General features: G+C 61.1%; 1 protein-coding gene across 3 annotated transcripts in view; it reads right to left on the bottom strand.

The window, feature by feature from the left end:
• STK32C (serine/threonine kinase 32C) overlaps positions 1–16880 on the bottom strand; it is an 82816-nt gene that overhangs the window by 2017 nt on the left and 63919 nt on the right. The window contains exons 3-10 of one of the 3 annotated variants that reach the window (XR_005016726.1): positions 11292–11443; positions 9755–9928; positions 8844–8881; positions 8656–8745; positions 8048–8151; positions 7322–7438; positions 6140–6265; positions 5935–6062 (exon numbers count right to left, since the gene is read on the bottom strand). Coding sequence is in view for 2 of the 3 variants with exons in the window: in XM_036827708.1 (XP_036683603.1) it covers positions 5935–6066; positions 6140–6265; positions 7322–7438; positions 8048–8151; positions 8656–8745; positions 8844–8881; positions 9755–9928; positions 11292–11443 (933 nt within the window). In the remaining variant the exon portion in view is untranslated. Of the gene's footprint in view, positions 1–5934; positions 6067–6139; positions 6266–7321; positions 7439–8047; positions 8152–8655; positions 8746–8843; positions 8882–9754; positions 9929–11291; positions 11444–16880 lie in introns of all 3 variants that reach the window. The other 2 variants (XM_036827708.1, XM_036827709.1) reach the window with 2 other exon arrangements.

The following is a 16880-nucleotide window of genomic DNA, read 5'->3' as shown; positions in this document are numbered from 1 at the left end:
CTGCCTTTGGGCTGTTTAGGCAGCCAGGGGGCATGGGAGTTTGCACCTCCAGGTGACCCGTAGCCAGAGACAGAAGGACGCCCGGCCCCCTGTCTCAGGGTGGTTGCAGTGTGTGCAGAGCCAGACTCGGCCGGAAGCCACACCGGGCTTGGCGCCCTCCCCTCCCTCCCCCCGCACCGGGTCCTCCCGGTCACTTGACCCTGGTGCACAAATCCCATCTGGGGGTCTGATTCCGGGGAACCTGACTAAGAAGGTCACCGGCAGGAGCTGGCCCGAGAAGCAGACTCTCAGGATGGGGTTGTGGAGTTGGGTCCCGCGCTGGCCAGACGCAAGGAGTGTTGAAGGTCCCTGGCGGGCGTGAGGCCCCGACCGCTAAGACCCTCGCCTCAGGTACGCCTCGGGAGAGGGTGCAGGTGGAGGGGACGCACCGGGACTGCGGGTCTGGGTGGTCGCGCCTGGCCCCGTGGGTGAGCGAGCCACGGACTCGGGGCGGCCAAGCGGCGGCCCAAGCCGCAGTGTGGAGACGCCCCGTCCCGCGGCCCCGACAGGGAGCTGGAGACCAGGCTGAGATGCCCGAGCAGCGGAACTTCAGAGAGCGCTGGACTCACAGCCTTGACGCTTCCTGCATCAAATGTGCGGCCCTGATAGGGAAGGAGTGGGCCTCTGGGACGTGGGAGGGGCCGCCCGAGGGGATGTGCGTGGGCACGTCAACCCTACGCCCCTGCACTCCCGGGCCCGCGGGAGGGCCTCTCCCCGCTGGAGCAGAGTGACACCCCTACCCCAACTCCTGCGGACGACACAGAGCTGCGACCACAGCAGGCGGAACACCACTCGCCCGCTCAAGCCCTGCCCCACCTGCCCTCCTCGTCACGTGCACCCCTCGCAACTGCGCAGGCGCTCAACCTGCTGGTAAGGAAGGTGCTACTCAACGGACCGGCAGGACGGGCCTGGGAGGGGCCTGCGGTGGGGCTGTGTGGCTGGACAAGGGAGTCTGCCCTTCCACAACTTGGGTCTGATTCCCTGGCAAGAGCCCCTGGCGTGTGTGGGTCCTAATACACTGCAACGTGGAAACAGCGAAAAACTGATGGCCCAGGTGAAGAGTCCGGCAGGTTCAGAACGGCCTCGGGAGAATGCCGGGGGGTGGCGGGCGCGTCAACGTCTCCGAGGACTGGGCAGCTGGAGTGCGTCAACAGACTCAAGAATAAAGACCCACGGACCCATCAGATGACCGTGTTCTTCTGGAGGGCCCGCAAGACACTCCTTCCAGCCAGATGACAAGGAATGAGCTGCGGGGGGACACGGTACCCTGGGACGCTCAGTGGCATCTGTCTTGTTCAGGAGGTTCTGCTCCAGGACCGCGCCCCCAGCGGAGGTGATGACGGGACCCAGAACAGTGGAAGCCGTAACCTCGCCTCCTCAGCCGCACTGAGTGGGGTGGGACTGCGGCAACAGGCCTCCAGGTTAGAGTGGCACGCAGGGCACCCCCGACCCCCAGGGAGGTGGATGGTGTCCGACAGATCACGGCGCTCCCAGGGGTCAGAGACGGACAGCCAGTGCTCGTAAGCGCGCGCGCACACACTCACATGCGCACTCACGTGCACACACACGCACACGCGCGCACACACATGCACGCGCACACACACGCACACACAGAGTAAGATCAGGGGTGCAGGAGCAGAAAGCCGACGTCGGCCACCTTGACGGGAAGTCACAATTCTTTTTCTCATTTCCAGATCGAATTCGGTTCTCAGACCTAGACCCGTGGACTGAAGGAGGGGCAGGTTCCCTGTAGGGAAGGCCCAGGCTAATTCATAGCAAGCGTACACGGCAGCCGTACCCTGAGCCCTTCCCAAAGGCATCTATGCCCACTTCCCTCGTGTCTGCACACGGGAGAGGGGAAGTGCCCAGCCGTTTAGAGGTCTGTTGGAGACAGGGTCTGAGCTGACACCTGGCCCACGTCCATCTTAGCCCGCCCAGTGGCTATTGCCCCCTAGCTGCTGCATGCATAACCCCCAGTGGCTATTGCCCCCTAGCTGCTGCATGCATAACCAAGACCGATGTATTCAGCATCTGGCAGAATTCTCAGATTAGTACCTTGACCTGTGGAGTAACAGCTATTATCATGGAAAAGCCCAGTGAAAGCTCCTGAAACTCTACCCCCTCTCAACAAACCAGCCGAGATAAGAAATAAAAAACAAACCCACATCCAGAGTGGAACAGCAGTGACAAGCGCCATGTGAGGGACTTTTGAGTCTTTGCCTTTATCTGTGGGCATCCAAGGATGCTGCTTCCATTGTTTTCCCATTTAATTCACGAGCCTGGCCCTGCAAAGACCAGACGGCTCGTGGCAGGAGAGGGGAACTGGGACAGATTTAACCTAGTGGTGGCCCGAGCGCCACTGCCGAGCCTGAAGCGGACTCTTTACCAGAACAGACGACACAGCTGCTGGTGCGTGGCGAGCAGCCACTGTCTGGGCACACGCATCCTTTCCGATCCCGTCAGCAAAGAGGGTTGGTATTTTGCATTCACCTAGGACTCACACACTGTAAAGCCAGTCCCCAGTTATGATGGTCCGGCAAACGACTTTCTGACTTTACAGTGGTGTGAAAGTGATATGCAGATAGTAGAAACCGTGCTTCAAATTCTGAACTTTGATCTTCTCCCGGGCTGGCGATACGGGGTCCGATCCTCCCCTGTGATGCTGGGCAGTGGCTGCAGCTCCCGCTCAGCCCCACGAGCACGAGGGCGAACAACCATTCTGGACCCAGACAGCCATTCTGCTTTTCACTTTCAGTACAGCATTTGATCATTTACATGAGACAGTCAACACTTTATTATAAAATAGACTCTGTGTTAGGTGATTTTGCCCAGAGTGTTCTAAGCACGTATAAGGCAGGCCGGACTAAGCTATGATGTTTGGTAGGTGAGGGATCATAAATGCATATTGACTTATGATATGTTCAACTTACAACGGGTCCATCAACCCTGGCTCAGTGCTGATGATAAACGGACAGGTGCACAAACTCCGGCCGGAGCCAGTTCTGGACTGGAAACTCAGACCACTCAGGGGCGAGGGCCGAGGTCATGCCAGGAGGTGAGCCCCTGATGCATGCAGACCAAAAGAGGTGCCATCTGAGGGTGAGGAGGCGCTAGAGTAGGGGTGGGGGATGGAGAGGCGCTGTCCGTGGCCTGGGGGCTGGCGGGGGGAGGGGCTGCGGTTCATCTCACCCAGGTTCTCCAAGGACAAGAGACGCTCCTGCCCAAGAAGCCGCTCGGAGGGTCTGGGCAGCGTTAGAGGTGGACGGTGTGGATAGTGACGTGCCCCGGGGACCCCTCCTTCCCGAGCCACGGGCTGTGCTGTCGGCAGGGAGCTGTGGCTTCGCTGCGCACCCCGTCCGGCTCTGGCGCCTTTCCTTGCGATGGCGCATGCGTGTGGTCCAGCGACCTGCTGTGGGCTTTTGGACCCTTTGCCGCACAGAGTCAGGAGGCCGCGGAAATGTCTATCCCTCTGGGGCCTTTCGCTGACAACTGCTGGGTGCAGGCGCAGGAAAGGCCGCTTCCCCAGAGCGTAACCCGCACTCAGGTCCCTGAAGGCCAGGCTGCTCTCCGAGGACTCTGCCTGAAACCCAGACTTGCTGCCCCCCACCCCGACTGCATGAGTGGTTGTCCCGGGCGCCCTGCCTGAGTCAATCCGTGCACACGATCCTCGGGGTAGACATCCACGGGCCCTATCAACGCTGATACACACAGCGTCTGACCCCAGGTGTCACCCAAGGTGGGGAGTGACAAGGGGCCTGGGCATGGGGACCAGGCACCAATCCCTAACTTTGTCACAAATGACCTGCTGAGCAACTTAGATGTAATTCCCAAACCCCTCAGAATGCCCTGGAAATGCAAGGGACCCAGAGTAGCCGAACTGTCTTGGAAAAGAACAGGTTGGAGGACTCACACTTACTTCCTGACCTCAAAACTCACCAGAGAGCTCTCATTGTCAAGTCAGTGTGGCACCAGCAGGACAGACACACAGCTCAGTGGGCTAGAACTGCAAGTCCATAAATAAACCCCTACGTCCACAGTCAATTAATTTTTTAAAATGATGCCAAGCAATTCAGTGGAAGAAAGAATAGCTCTTTCAACAAACAGCACTTGGACGACTGCATGTGCACATGCAAAAGAATCAGGTTGGACCCCTACCTGGCACTATCCGTACAACTAACTCGAAGTGGATCCTAGACCCAAAATGTAAGAGAAGAAACTGTAAAACACTTAGAAGAAAACACAGGAGTACCTCTTTGTGATCTTAGGTGAGGCAATGGTTTCTTAGAAATGACACCAAAAGCATGAATGAACAAAGAAGAAACAGATACGTGGGACTTCATCAAAACCAGACTTCTGCTGCAGATGGTGCCAACCAGAAGAAAGAAAACCCACAGGACTTCCCTGGTGGCGCGGTGGTTAAGAATCCGCCTGCCACTGCAGGGGACACAGGTTCGAGCCCTGGTCTGGGAAGATCCCACATGCCGTGGAGCAACTAAGCCCGTGTGCCACAACTACCAAGCCCACGTGCCACAACTCCTGAAAACCACACGCCTACAGCCCGTGCTCCGCAACGAGAAGCCACCTTAATGAGAAGCCCACGCACCGCAACGAAGAGTAGCCCCTGCTCGCCCCAACTAGAGAAAGCCCATGCGAAGCAACGAAGACCCAGTGCAGCCAAAAGTCAATAAATTAATTAATTAATTTATTTTTTAAAAAAAAGAAAGAAAACCCACAGACTAGAAGAAAATCTTTACAAATCGTCTCTCTAAGGCACTTGTGTGCAGAATATGTAAATAAATAACTCTTATCGATCAATAATAAAAAACAGAAATAAGGAATGTAACTTCAACTCTTCCATGTAAAGAACTCGAAGCCATCACTCCCACCCTGATAGCAAGAACAAAGCCAGACCAACAGGAAATCAAGCACAGCTCCACACCTGCAGTGCCCCTGCCGGCGCCAGGGGCTGCCATCAGGGGAGGGGATGGGAGCCCACCCACCTTCTCACTGAGAAATGGAGGCTTCCAGGGAAGACCCCATCCTGGCCCCTCACCGCAGGGAGAAGAGACTGACGCCCATCTCTCTGACCAGGACCCAGGCCGGGGGCAGCACAGGGCCCCCCAGGTGTGAGAGGCTGCATCCCAGGGCATCCCCACAGGCTCGGCCGGGCCCGGGGGCTGGGGGACTGCCGAGCGCATACAGTGTCCCCACTGTGACCACCACCACCCACACCCGCAGCCCTAGTTGTGTTGTGAACACCGGCCGTACCCCGGGGACGGGTCCAGGCTGGATCCCCTGCGCCCCGGGAACGCCCCCCACTTCCAAGAGCAGCTGACCTGGGGCAGGACGGGGGCTGTGACAGGTTAAACCATGTCCCCCAGGGTGGGGTCCTGGCCCCATTTCCTCGGAATGTGAAACGACGTCCCTGCAGGTGCCACCAGTCAAGTAAAGGGCAGGTCACCCTGCACTACGCGTCCTACCCAGTGTCACTGGTGTCCTCGTGCGAAGAGGAGGCAGAGACACCCACACGCATGTGCACACACACATGCATACGCACACGTGCACACGCGCGCACATGCACTCAGACGTACGTGCATGCACGCACGCACACATGCAGGCTACGTGCACACACGCATGCGCATGTGCGCGCACATGCACACATTCACGCGTATGCGCGCACACACATGCACATAAGCACGCGCACACGCACACGCACACGCACGCGCACAGATGGCCCCGTGACCGTGGGGGCAGAGCCTGGCCCTACGCAGCCACGCCAGAGCTGGGTGAGGCAGGAGGCACCCTCACACCGCGACGGCCGGTGGCCCCCCTGCGGAGGAGGGAGCACAGGGCCAGCAGCAGCGGCCGGGCTGGGCGCCAGGGCCCCGCGCTCACCGACTGGGAGCTGTCCCTGCTGCTGTCCCGCGACCTGTTCTTGGCCAGACGCTTCTTCTTCTTGTGCAGCGGCCGCGACTCCAGGATCATCTCCTCCAGCTCGAAGGTGGGGTCGCAGTGCAGGCGGCCTTTCTGTGGAGGACGGCGCTGAGCCTGGCACGCGGACACCCTCGCCCGCCCCGTCCACCCGGGCCTGCGGGCTTACATTGGGCACGAAGCCAGGCTCCACCTTCTTCTCACTCAGCTCGGTCCACGGCACGTCGGCCAGCGCGGGGGCCGCCTGCACATCCCGCAGGCTGGACACGCGGTGCCTGGGGCTCACGGTGAGCAGCTGGAACAAGGCCCCGGTCAGCCGGGGGCCCAGGTCTGCCCGGCTCTCACCGGCCCCGGTGCAGGTCTCCCTGGGCCCACCAGCAGGCAGGAGCTGCAGGCTGGCTAGCTGCCTTCCCGCTTGGAGCCCGACAGGATGACGACCGTCACGGCCCCAGGAGGCCCCAGGAGGCCCCAGGGCAGCCGTGCGCGCATGGCCAGCATCACAGCCCTCGCCTTGCCCGGGGGAAACACCAGAGGCCCAGTCCCAGGCCTCCCCATCGCCTTGCCCGGGGGAAACACCAGAGGCCCAGTCCCAGGCCTCCCCAGCCTTCTCACTCCCCACCTGGGCCTCTGGCGGCCGAGGTCCCACATTGTGAGCCACCTGGCTGGTGTGGGCACAGCTGCGTGGGGCGAAGGCTGTGTTAAGAGCCCCTCTCGGGGGCTGGGGGAGGGCCTCTAGCTGCTTGGCTACACTTCCAGGGCCAGAGGTCTCCGGGCAGGGGCCAGGACCTGCCCAGCAGGACCCCGGGGCCGGGAGACAGGAGCTGGGGGTGGGCCGGGCCACCAATGTCCAGCACGCCCTCCCTCACCCATCCTGACCCAGCTTCGACGCAGCAGTGTGCTTGAGGGGCGGCTCTCCGAGTGGGGTTTTCTCTGCTTGCTCCCCGTGGGGGTCTGGCCAGGCCACTGGCTGCCCATGTCCAGCAGGAGGACTGGGGCAGAGGGGACCAGAGCAGGGCGGCCCCGGCACCCAGCCCCGCACACCCTCCCTCCAACACACACGATAGGGTGACCTGCCCTGAGTCTGGGCACCTGTGACGCGCAACCAGGTCGTGAGGATTAAATTCAGCTGCACCGGTGCTCACGTGGGCCGAGCTCGTACAGCAGGACAAGGAGCGGGAGGCCGGGCCAGGCTGGAAGCGCGGCCGGAGAGGGACACAAGACGCGGAAGGCACGAGCCAGATGCCTTCTCCGGACCAGGGCCTCCAGGCTGCCCGCCCTCGGGACAGGGTGCCCGTGGAGCCCCACGTGTCCGGCCGGGCCTGCGCTCCAGGCAGGGCCGGGAGGGGCTCACCTTCCGCAGCAGGGCCACCATCTCCTTGGACCAGGTGGGCACATACTGGACGCTCACGGTGCTGAACAGCTGCACCAGGGACTCCGCGGCATTGCCCGAGTGGATGTCGTAGGGCCTCTGGGCAGCAGAGGCAGAGCTGCGGCAGGCGCCTCCCCGAACCCAGGGCCACCCGAGGCGCGCCCTACCTGCCCCCAGCCCCCGGCGCAGGCCCAGGGGAGAGCCCAGGAGGCCAAGCCTGCAGTGCAGCCGGGGAGATGACCCGAGAGGCTGCCAACGGGCTGGGAAGGACGCACAGCACCCCCAGGGGGCCTGGGCCTGGTGGGCCAGCTGCAGAGGGCAGAGGGGGCTGCCTTGCTTAGGGCCTTCTGCAGGGCACAGTGCCTCGGAGGCCCCGGCGAGGAGGCGGGAAGGGCAGGTGGCGACCTGACGAGGCCCCCAGCCTCCGGGGCTCCAGCGCTGGCCGGGCCGTGGCAGCTGCGGGGAGAGCGCAGGGGCCCACCCGCACACGAGCCTCACGGGAAGTCCCGAGGGGGCAGCCCTGCTGGGCGGTTCTCTGCCTGCCCCCCGCCCCCTCCAGCGTGCAGCCTCGCTGACGGAGAGCACGGACCGCCCTGAGCACCTGGGGGTGGGGGCAGCCTCACCCCTTTGGGAGCTGGGGCCACCCCGGGGGGACGCAGCTAGCTCGGGGTCTGGGGACTGAGCCCGCGGGCCGCAGGAGCTCCGTACCCATCCACGCAGCAGTTCGTAGGCCATCACTCCCACCGACCACCAATCCACCTCGAAGGAGTAGCCGGTCCCACCGCTGACGAAAGACTGGAAGATCTCCGGAGCTTTCCAGGGAGGGAAGGAGCAGCTGAGCATCCCTGACCGCAAGGCCCGTGACCCCAGCCCCGGTGTCCACAGGGCCCGCGACCCCGGCCCCGGTGACCGCAGGGCCCGCGACCCCGGCCCCGGTGACCGCAGGGCCCGCGACCCCGGCCCCGGTGACCGCAGGGCCTGTGACCACAGGCCCAGAGACCAGGCTGCCGCCAGAGCTGGAGTAGGAAGCTGCCCTCAGCGGTCAGTCTGTCCGTCCTTCCCCACTGACCGCCTGGTTCAAGTCCAGGCCCCACAGCCTGACAAGGGCGGTGGGCTGTCTCGTTATCAGACCCACAATACACACCCGTCTCTCAGATTCTTCTGCACGGATCAAGCCTGGCTGTTCTTAGCAGCCTGACCCGTCCCCTGCGGCTGTGCCTGTAGGCTAGTGACCCGACCGCACCAGCCACAGGCCAGGGGAGGAGACCGGCCGGCAGGCTGGCGGGGGGGCGCGGGCCGGGAGGGGCGAGGCTCACCCATGTATGGCTTGGTCCCGGCCAGCGCGGTCGCCCTCTCGCCATCCTTTATGATGGTGGCGATGTTGAAGTCGGTCAGGTGTGCGTGTCCTGCGAGGAGAGAGGACAGCATGCCTGTCCCGAGGGGACGTGTCCTGCGGGCAGGGGCGCACACCCTCGCGGCTTCGGGCTCACACGCCTGGGCTCACCTCGCTCATCCAGGAGGATGTTATCGGGCTTCACGTCTCTGCAGAAAGAGCAGGAAGCAGGGAGATGAGTCCAAAGCTCCCGGCAGGGCTGGGGGTTCCCACGAGCCGGGTCCTAAGACCCCCTCCCCACCCGGCAGCACCCTGGCAGAGCTGGGTGAACCCAGCCCTTCACCTCCTGAGGCCGGACGGCGGGGAGAATGCCCAGCACTGGACGCCGAGGGGCACCGAAGCCCCCAGAGGATGAAAGCAGAACCCCCTCGCCTGGATCCCCGAGGCGGGGCCCGCTCCCAGAGCCCCGGGGCTGCGCAGAATTGTCAGCTGGGGGTCTGTGGCTCCACCAGCCGGCCTCAGGCCTTGCCTCCCAACCTCTCGGCACTCAGTAGATATTCGGTGCCCGCGCCATGACCAGATGACAGAACCCCACAGGCAGAAACGCAGAAGTCATGTCTACTTCACTTTATACCACATGGGATTTTGTGTTTTGTCCTGTGGATGCAGCTTTATCTTCCTCATTTCATCTGCCTTCAGATGTTAAAATTAGTTTGAATGTTAAAATGTTAAAATTAGTTTGAATTTGCCAAAGACATGGCAGATGGGCACAAGGGCACCTGCTGGGCGGAGGCAGGGACCCTGCAGTTGAACAGACCAGGTGAAGCCCCCCTCCCCACCCCATGAAGGCCACCAGCCCTCTGTGCCTGGCCTCAGCTGGGGCTGCTCAGACAGGACCCACCCCAGGTGGCCATCGTATGTGCAGCCATGGGGCTGGCCTCGGAGCCAGGCACTGACGGGCCCGGTGCCACACCTGGGGGCAGGTCTGCGGGTCAGGGCAGGGCAGAGCACACAGGAGCCCATCTGGGTCCCGCTGGAGGGCGGCACCCGCAGGCCCCCCGCCCCGTCAGGTGTGCACACACCTGTGGATGATGTGCTGACTGCGCAGGTAGTCGAGGGCCAGGGCCATTTCACAGACGTACAGCCGCACGGTGTCCTCGGAGAACTGCACGTTCTGCTGCAGGTGGTAGCGCAGGTCTCCCCCCGGCAGCAGGTCCACCACCATGAACATGTCCTCCTCGTCCTGGAAGGAGTACCTGTGGGCACCGTGGGAGGACCTGGCATGCGCACGGCTGGGGGGCCGGAGTCACAGCTCCTGCCACACCTGACGAGTCCCCCATAAGGGCCCTGGCCCCAAGGCCACCCCCCACCAGGCACTCCCAGGAGAGGGGCCCTGCCCAAGGTGCTGACTCCACCCCTGCTCAGGAGCCACCTGGAGCCAGAGCCCTCGGGAAAGACAGAGAGGCCTGTCCCCATGGGAGGTGCCCAGCTGGGACAGAGATGCCCATGACTGACTGATGGACAGTGGAACACAGCACTGTCTCTGGGCCATTTTCCTGCTGCCCTGGTTTCCTCTTCTCCAAAAAGGGGATAAAGATATCTGCCTTGGAGGGTTGTTAAAGAAGAAATTGAGACAGTGAGGAGAAATGCTCATGTAGGGCTGGGCAAGGGACCAGCTTCTAACAGCCGGCAGCTGTGGTGACTGTGGTGGTGGTGGTGGTGGTGATGGTGGTGGTGATCATGATGATGGTGATGGCGGTGATGATGGTGATGGAGGTGATGATGGTGATGATGGTGATGGTGGTGGTGGTGTTGATGATGGTGATGGTGGTGGTGATCGTGATGATGGTGATGGCGGTGATGATGGTGATGGAAGTGATGATGGTGATGATGGTGAAGATGGTGGTGGTGGTGATGGTGGTGACGGTGATGGTGGTGATGCTGATGATGGTGATGGTGGTCATGGCGATGGTGATGATGGTGGTGATGGTGATAGTGGTGATGATGGTGAAGATGGTGGTGGTGATGGTGGTGGTGGTGATGGTGGTGACGGTGGTGATGGTGGTGATGTTGAGGATGGTGATGGGGATGAACGTGATAAAGAAGACAGTGATAAGATGATGAAGATGGTCGCAGCAGGAAAACAACGGTTTAAGGACCTCCGTCCACTTTGTAATCTCTTCTGTGAGCTCTCAGATAATCAACTGGCTCTCTCAAGAGTAAAGTTACAAAGAATTAATTTTTCACGTCATGTTCCTCTCTCTTCCCACCAGAAGCCACACTGTTCTCATTCTAGGGGCTCGCAGGACTCCAGGGAGAGCGGAAGGGGTTGATCTCACTGCAGGCTCCCCCACCCCCCAGCTGGTCTTGGTGCCCAGTTTGTGGAGGAAACTCATAGTTAGGCGCTAAAACTCCCCCTCCCTGACTTCACGGGCGTCCCTGCAGGCCAGGAAGCCCTGCGTTAGTGCCGTGCGTGTGTGCGTGTGTGTGTGCGTGTGTGTGCGTGTGGACACCTGGACGGTGCTGGCCCCGGGGCACTGGGAGGTGAGGGGGGAGAGAGGGGAGGGGGGAGGGGGAGGGCACCCAGGGCAGGAGAAGGGCTCCACCCCGCCAGCTCACCAGAGGTTCACCAGGAAGATGTGCTCGATCTCCTGCAGGATCTCCAGCTCCCGGAACACGTTGCGGACTTCATCCCGCTCAATGCACTGCTGCTTGTTCATGTACTTCATTGCGTACATCTTCTCCGTGTCCCGCTTCTGCACTATGCACACCTGGGGGCAGAGAGCATGTCAGCACCGCTGCCGAGATGGGTACCGCGGCCTAACGACACTGAAATGACCGGATTTCACTTGTCCTTGGCGGGACAAGTCCCCTGTGCAGACTGAAGCTGGGGGGACCCGGCCTGAGAGCACAGAGGCCGGGGGTGGCTAGGCCCACGTGGTGCCCGTGCCCCTCACCAGCCGAGACCTGGGCTCCCCCTTCCCAGGGCTTGGGGCAGTGACTGGCTCGGAGGGTCGATGGGGCATGAACGAGAGGACCCCCAATCTGGCGCCCTGCGCCCAGGGAGCCCAGAAGCAAGAGCTGCTGTTCCCACCAAGCACAGGCCCCGTCCCCATCGCAACAGGGACGCTCCCAGATGGTGGGGCCCTTGCACAGCTCAAACCCCAACCCTCTGCGCAGCGAGCTGCCATGTCAGTAAGCAGCGTCGACACCGCCAACACAGGGCTAACTGCTTGCAGAGGGACCAGGATGCAGAGGGGAGTGAGAAGCACAGAACAAGGAGAAACTCGGCCTGGGGTCCCTCGTGGCCAAGGAGCATCAGTCAGAACCCGGACAAAGGAAACCAGGGTCAACGTACAAAATACTGGGCTGCAGAACCAGTGCCACGCCCCCCATTCAAGTGGAGAGACCATCCCCGCAAGACAGATAACCCCAAGCCATTTCCCACAGACTTCAGTCTCCAGATCTTCAAGGAGTGACAGCCAGGGACCTGGAGGAAGTGGAAAATTCTGGAGCTCCAGATGGGTGGGGGACTGTCCCAGATGCCTCACCCAAAGGCAGGTGGCCTGGCACTGACCAGACATCTCAATGGGCACCAGATCTTGGGCCAAACCTGCTGGATCCAACCCTTTGGTGAAACCCACGTCCCTCACACAGGAACGCATCTTAGAAACGCAGTGACTTTTCCAAAGATGTTCTTCACAGGTGAACAAACTGTAACACACTTTCAAACCACCTTAACATCCAACATCCTTATAGACACAGGCAAGTAAGTGCAATGAAATATCACACAGCCACTGGAGTAATATTTATAAATACTTTTAATGACGTGTGACAATTTTAAAAATGCCAAGGGAAAAGGTCAAGCTACATTATTTAATGCAAACAGAGTAGAGATGACACACCCATATAGGCAGAAGCCAGACCTGCGCTCGGGCAAATAGAGCAGCCACGCTGGGGCTGGGGGCAGGGCACGCCGCGCCCCTCCCTGGCTTTCGTTCCTGCGGCGTCATCGTGGCGCCATCTGGTGGCAGACGCCCGAGGCCCAGGCGCACCCACGTGGTGAGGCAGCCCGAGTCCTGCACACCCACGTCTCCCCGGTACAGTGACCCTCACGGGCACAGCTGCGGTTTCGAGGTGATTCCACGCTCACCCCCGTGCTGCCCACAGGCCGCGTCAGGAGCCCCAAGAGGCAGAGCTCACAGGTGACGCCCGCGGGCACAGAGGGGGCATGTTTCACGACTGAGCTCTGCACACCCCAAGCCCACACTGCCCCACCTCGAACCCAGGGGCACAAACCCCACCAGGGGCTGCGACAGCCACCCAGACGCCCATGAAGCCCTGCCTGAAGCTGCGTCACCTGGGCCGACGCCCCAGGAAGACCCCACCCCGGGGACCGGAGGGGTGGGGCTGGGGCGCTGGCCTGAGACCCACATCGCTTCAGGCCTCCAACGACGCCCATCTGGTCTCAACACTGTGAAACCACGCGGCCCCGCCGGCGACGGGGTGTGTGCAGAAGGGAGCCCCGAACTGTGGGTGGGCAAGGGCAGCTCTGATGTTCCCCCCAGCTTCTCTCCCCGGCCGGAGGGCCCTGCCTCCCGGGCCTGTCCCTCCCCTCAGGCCTGTCCACTCCGACTGGCTGGCCGGTGGCCTCTGAACTTGGCTAACCCTCCGTTTCTCCATCTGGCTTGCGAGCTTGTGAGGAGTCAGTGAGGACGATGGGTAAGAGGCTTCTGCCAACTGGTCGTGGTCAAGGTCAAGTCCAGGCCTTGTGTGCGAGTCCACCCAGGGCCGTGTTCCCTGCTGTGACCAGCTAAACGATGGCCCCCACGGATGTCCACATCCTCGTCTCCAGACCTTGTGAGCATGTGACGTCACCTGCAAAAAGGACTCTGCAGGTGTGGTTAAGCTGGTGATGTCGAGGCGGGAGACGGTCCTGGCAGGTCCAGGCAGCCCTAATCGTAATCACAGGGTCCTCGCGGGGGCAGCGGGCGCGGAGCGGAGACAGAAGAGGGTCTTGCTTGGCTCTGGTGCCACAACGAAACGCCACAGGCTGCGCAGCTCAAAAAACAGGTGTTTCTCTCATGTATTCCCTGGAGGCTGGACGTCCAAGGTCAGGGTGCTTCCTGGCTCGCAGGTGGCGCCTCTCACCGTGGCCTCGCGTGGCCTTGCGCGGTGACATCGTGTAGAGAGTGAGCCAGCTCTGGCCTCTTGTTCTTACAAGGACTCCACTCCCGTCACAGGGGCCCCTCCCTCACGACCTCATCCAAACATCACAAACACCATCACCCTGGGGGCTGGCTGGGCTGCAACGTGGATCTGGGGACACAATCCAGGCCACGCAGAAGGAAACGTGACACCCGGAGGGGCTGCAGCTCTGGGAGGAGGGGGGAGGCAAAGGACGGACTCTCCCCTCCAGCCTCCGAGGGAGCACGGCCCTGCGGGCCCCTTGATCCTAGCCCAGTTAGACTGAGGCCAGGGCTCTGGCCTTCAGAACCATAAGAATAAATGTGTGCTGTCTTAAGCCACCCAGTGTGCGGTCACTCGTTACAGCAGCCCCAGGAAACAAATGTAGCCACTCAGCCCTCTGGGTGCCCTGAGGGACCTGGACGAGGGTCGGTGTCACTGCCATGGAACACTGCTTTCCAAGCTGCCAGGGCTGCTCTGGGCAGTAACGGGCAACCTGTCACTGAGTACGCCAGGCCCTGCTGGCGTGCCAGGGCAGGTGGCCACACTGCAAGGCCCCTAAAGGCCACTCACTTTAGGACAGTGAGGCTTTCTGAATCTTTCCTCTCATTTCAGCACAACGGCCCCAAAGTTGCCCTGGGATGGCCAGAGTGCTCTCCCCAGCTGGCTGCCCTGGGCGTTGGGGACGCACACCCAGAACCTTCCAAGCTGCCCGGGGACAGCACGGGCTTGACTTAATGTGCTTTCATGCGTCTCCACGTGCCCGGCCCTGGCCTGAGAATGTCACCCAGAAATGCAGACTGACGAAGGGGAGACAGAGACCCGGTCCTGGGCAGCTACGTAACTATGTTTGATAAAGTGCAATTACACCAGTTAAAAGCCTGTCACATCTGCTCTCCAAATGCCTTCTCAGGACTTCTGAGCCTGTGGCAGGGTTGGGGTGAGGCACTAGACTTCTCCTCCACCACCCCCCAGCCAAAGATCCGAGGGGCCGAGAAGGAAGCGGCCGGCAGGGCCCCAGAGGGGCAGGTGGGCTGCCACACGGGGGCTGCTGGCCGAGGTCACGGGAGAAGAACCCCTGAGCTTCTGCACATGCCGTGGGGCACATTCCGTGGCTGTCAGCCTGGCTGAGTCCCTTGGGAGCTCTGAAGGCCAGTGCCCGCCCCTGGGGCTGCCCCCAAGCTCCTCATGATTCCATCGCTCAGCAGGAAGAACACCCCTACCTACCCCAGCTGCAGGGAAAGGCCCTCGAGCCCTTTCAAGTGTGAAACTTCAGCCTCCTTCCCACCCTTGGCCTGGAGCTGGGAGACCGGGCTGATGGGCGCTACCTTTGTAGGCTGCCAACCTGGGCAAGAAAATGGGCCTGTTATGCAGACATCGGCCAGAAACACAAGTAAAATTCTGCCGCTGCTGAGATGCAAGGCCAATGGCTCCCTCCCAGAGAGCACTGATGTAGAGAACACCGCGTCCCGGAATACTATTAGATGCAGCTCCAGCTGCCAGCCGGCTCTGATCACACAGACCAGCCAGCGCAATGCCACTCGCTCTAGCGGACGCTGCCTCAGGGAGGACAGCGCCAGCCTCCCGCGGGCTGTGGTGCAGCCGGGCAGCACCTTCATCACCAAGAGGAACTCAGGGCACCACAACCGAGCCACTTGGCCCGATTTTCCTGATGCAGTGAAATTCTGGAAATGGAAATCCCCAACGTGCCCACCAGGTGGCCCGACGGCAGAAGGGTGGGCCATCCGTGCACTGAGGTTTCTGGGTCCAGAGGAGGCTGTCGGAGCTGGTCTTGGCCTCAGCATCACCCAGCCCTGCCTGGTGGGGGAAAGCTGGGCCCGCCAGGACAGGAAGGCCCGTGTGCCGAGGGCCACACCGGCCCCCAGAGGTGCAGCTGCGCGGGGCTGCCATGCAGGAAGGACAGGAAGAAGCCCAGGAAGGGTGCTGCCCATGTCAGTGAAGACGGCCTCAGGACAGTGATCTTTTCCTGAACTTTCTGCATTTTCTAGATCACTTTTTTAAGATTTATTTATTTACTTAACTTTATTTTTTGGCTGCGTTGGGTCTTCGTTGCTGCGCACAGGCTTTCTCTAGTTGCGGCGAGCTGGGCCTACTCTTCGTTGCGGTGCGTGGGCTTCTCATTGCAGTGGTTTCTCTTGTTGCAGAGCATGGGCTCTAGGCACACGGGCTTCAGTAGTTGTGGTGCGCAGGCTCAGTAGTTGTGGCCCGCGGGCTTAGCTGCTCCGCGGCATGTGGGATCTTCCCAGGCCAGGGCTCAAACCCGTGTCCCCTGCATTGGCAGGTGGATTCTTAACCACTGCGCCACCAGGGAAGTCCCTTCTAGATCACTTTTAACATTATTGTTTTGAAAGCCAGTCGAAATTTTCAAAATGAAGATAAGCAGAGGGGGTCCTGGGAGAGCTGACAAGAGCTGCGGGGTCTCTGGCAGAGCCCCTTGTGGGTGGCAGAGATGTCTCCTGGCTCTTCCCTTCCGAATGCAGATTGGCGGGAGGGAGACACTTGTGAGAGCTGCTCTGCGAACGTGACTCTGGGGGGCGTGGTGTTGGGAGTCCGTGGGTCATCCATGGACGTACAGTGCCCAGGAGTGGTCACTGCTGTCCTGTCTCTTGCGTGTCACTTGTCATTCAGAGCCATACGGGCCTTTGCCAGCTCCCCCCAGACTGCCCTGTCTGTGCTGCGACATCTCCGCGTAGCCTGGCCAGCAGCACAGCTCAGAGGGCGCTCGGCTCAGGAGAGGCTGAGTTATTTGTGACCACCTGTGACACGGCGGTCTTTGCTCTTCTGGGCTGACCTTGGGAGAAGCTCTGGATCTTGGTGAGTGCTGCATCTTTTGTGCCCTCTTTGGGGACGCCTCTGTGTCCATGGTTAAGTCACAAAAGGCTGATTGGTTTTAAGCCATGAAAAGGCTCACTGGTTTAGAGTCACATTAAAATAGGTAGCCATTTAAAGACTTAACTTTTATTTACCAAAGATTATCCCAGATCACATGAACGTGAAAAA

This window comes from Balaenoptera musculus, chromosome 16, assembly GCF_009873245.2.
Source record: "Balaenoptera musculus isolate JJ_BM4_2016_0621 chromosome 16, mBalMus1.pri.v3, whole genome shotgun sequence".
NCBI lineage: Eukaryota > Metazoa > Chordata > Mammalia > Artiodactyla > Balaenopteridae > Balaenoptera > Balaenoptera musculus.
Note: the sequence above shows the minus strand (reverse complement) of the source record. Positions and strands in the feature narration are given on the sequence as shown.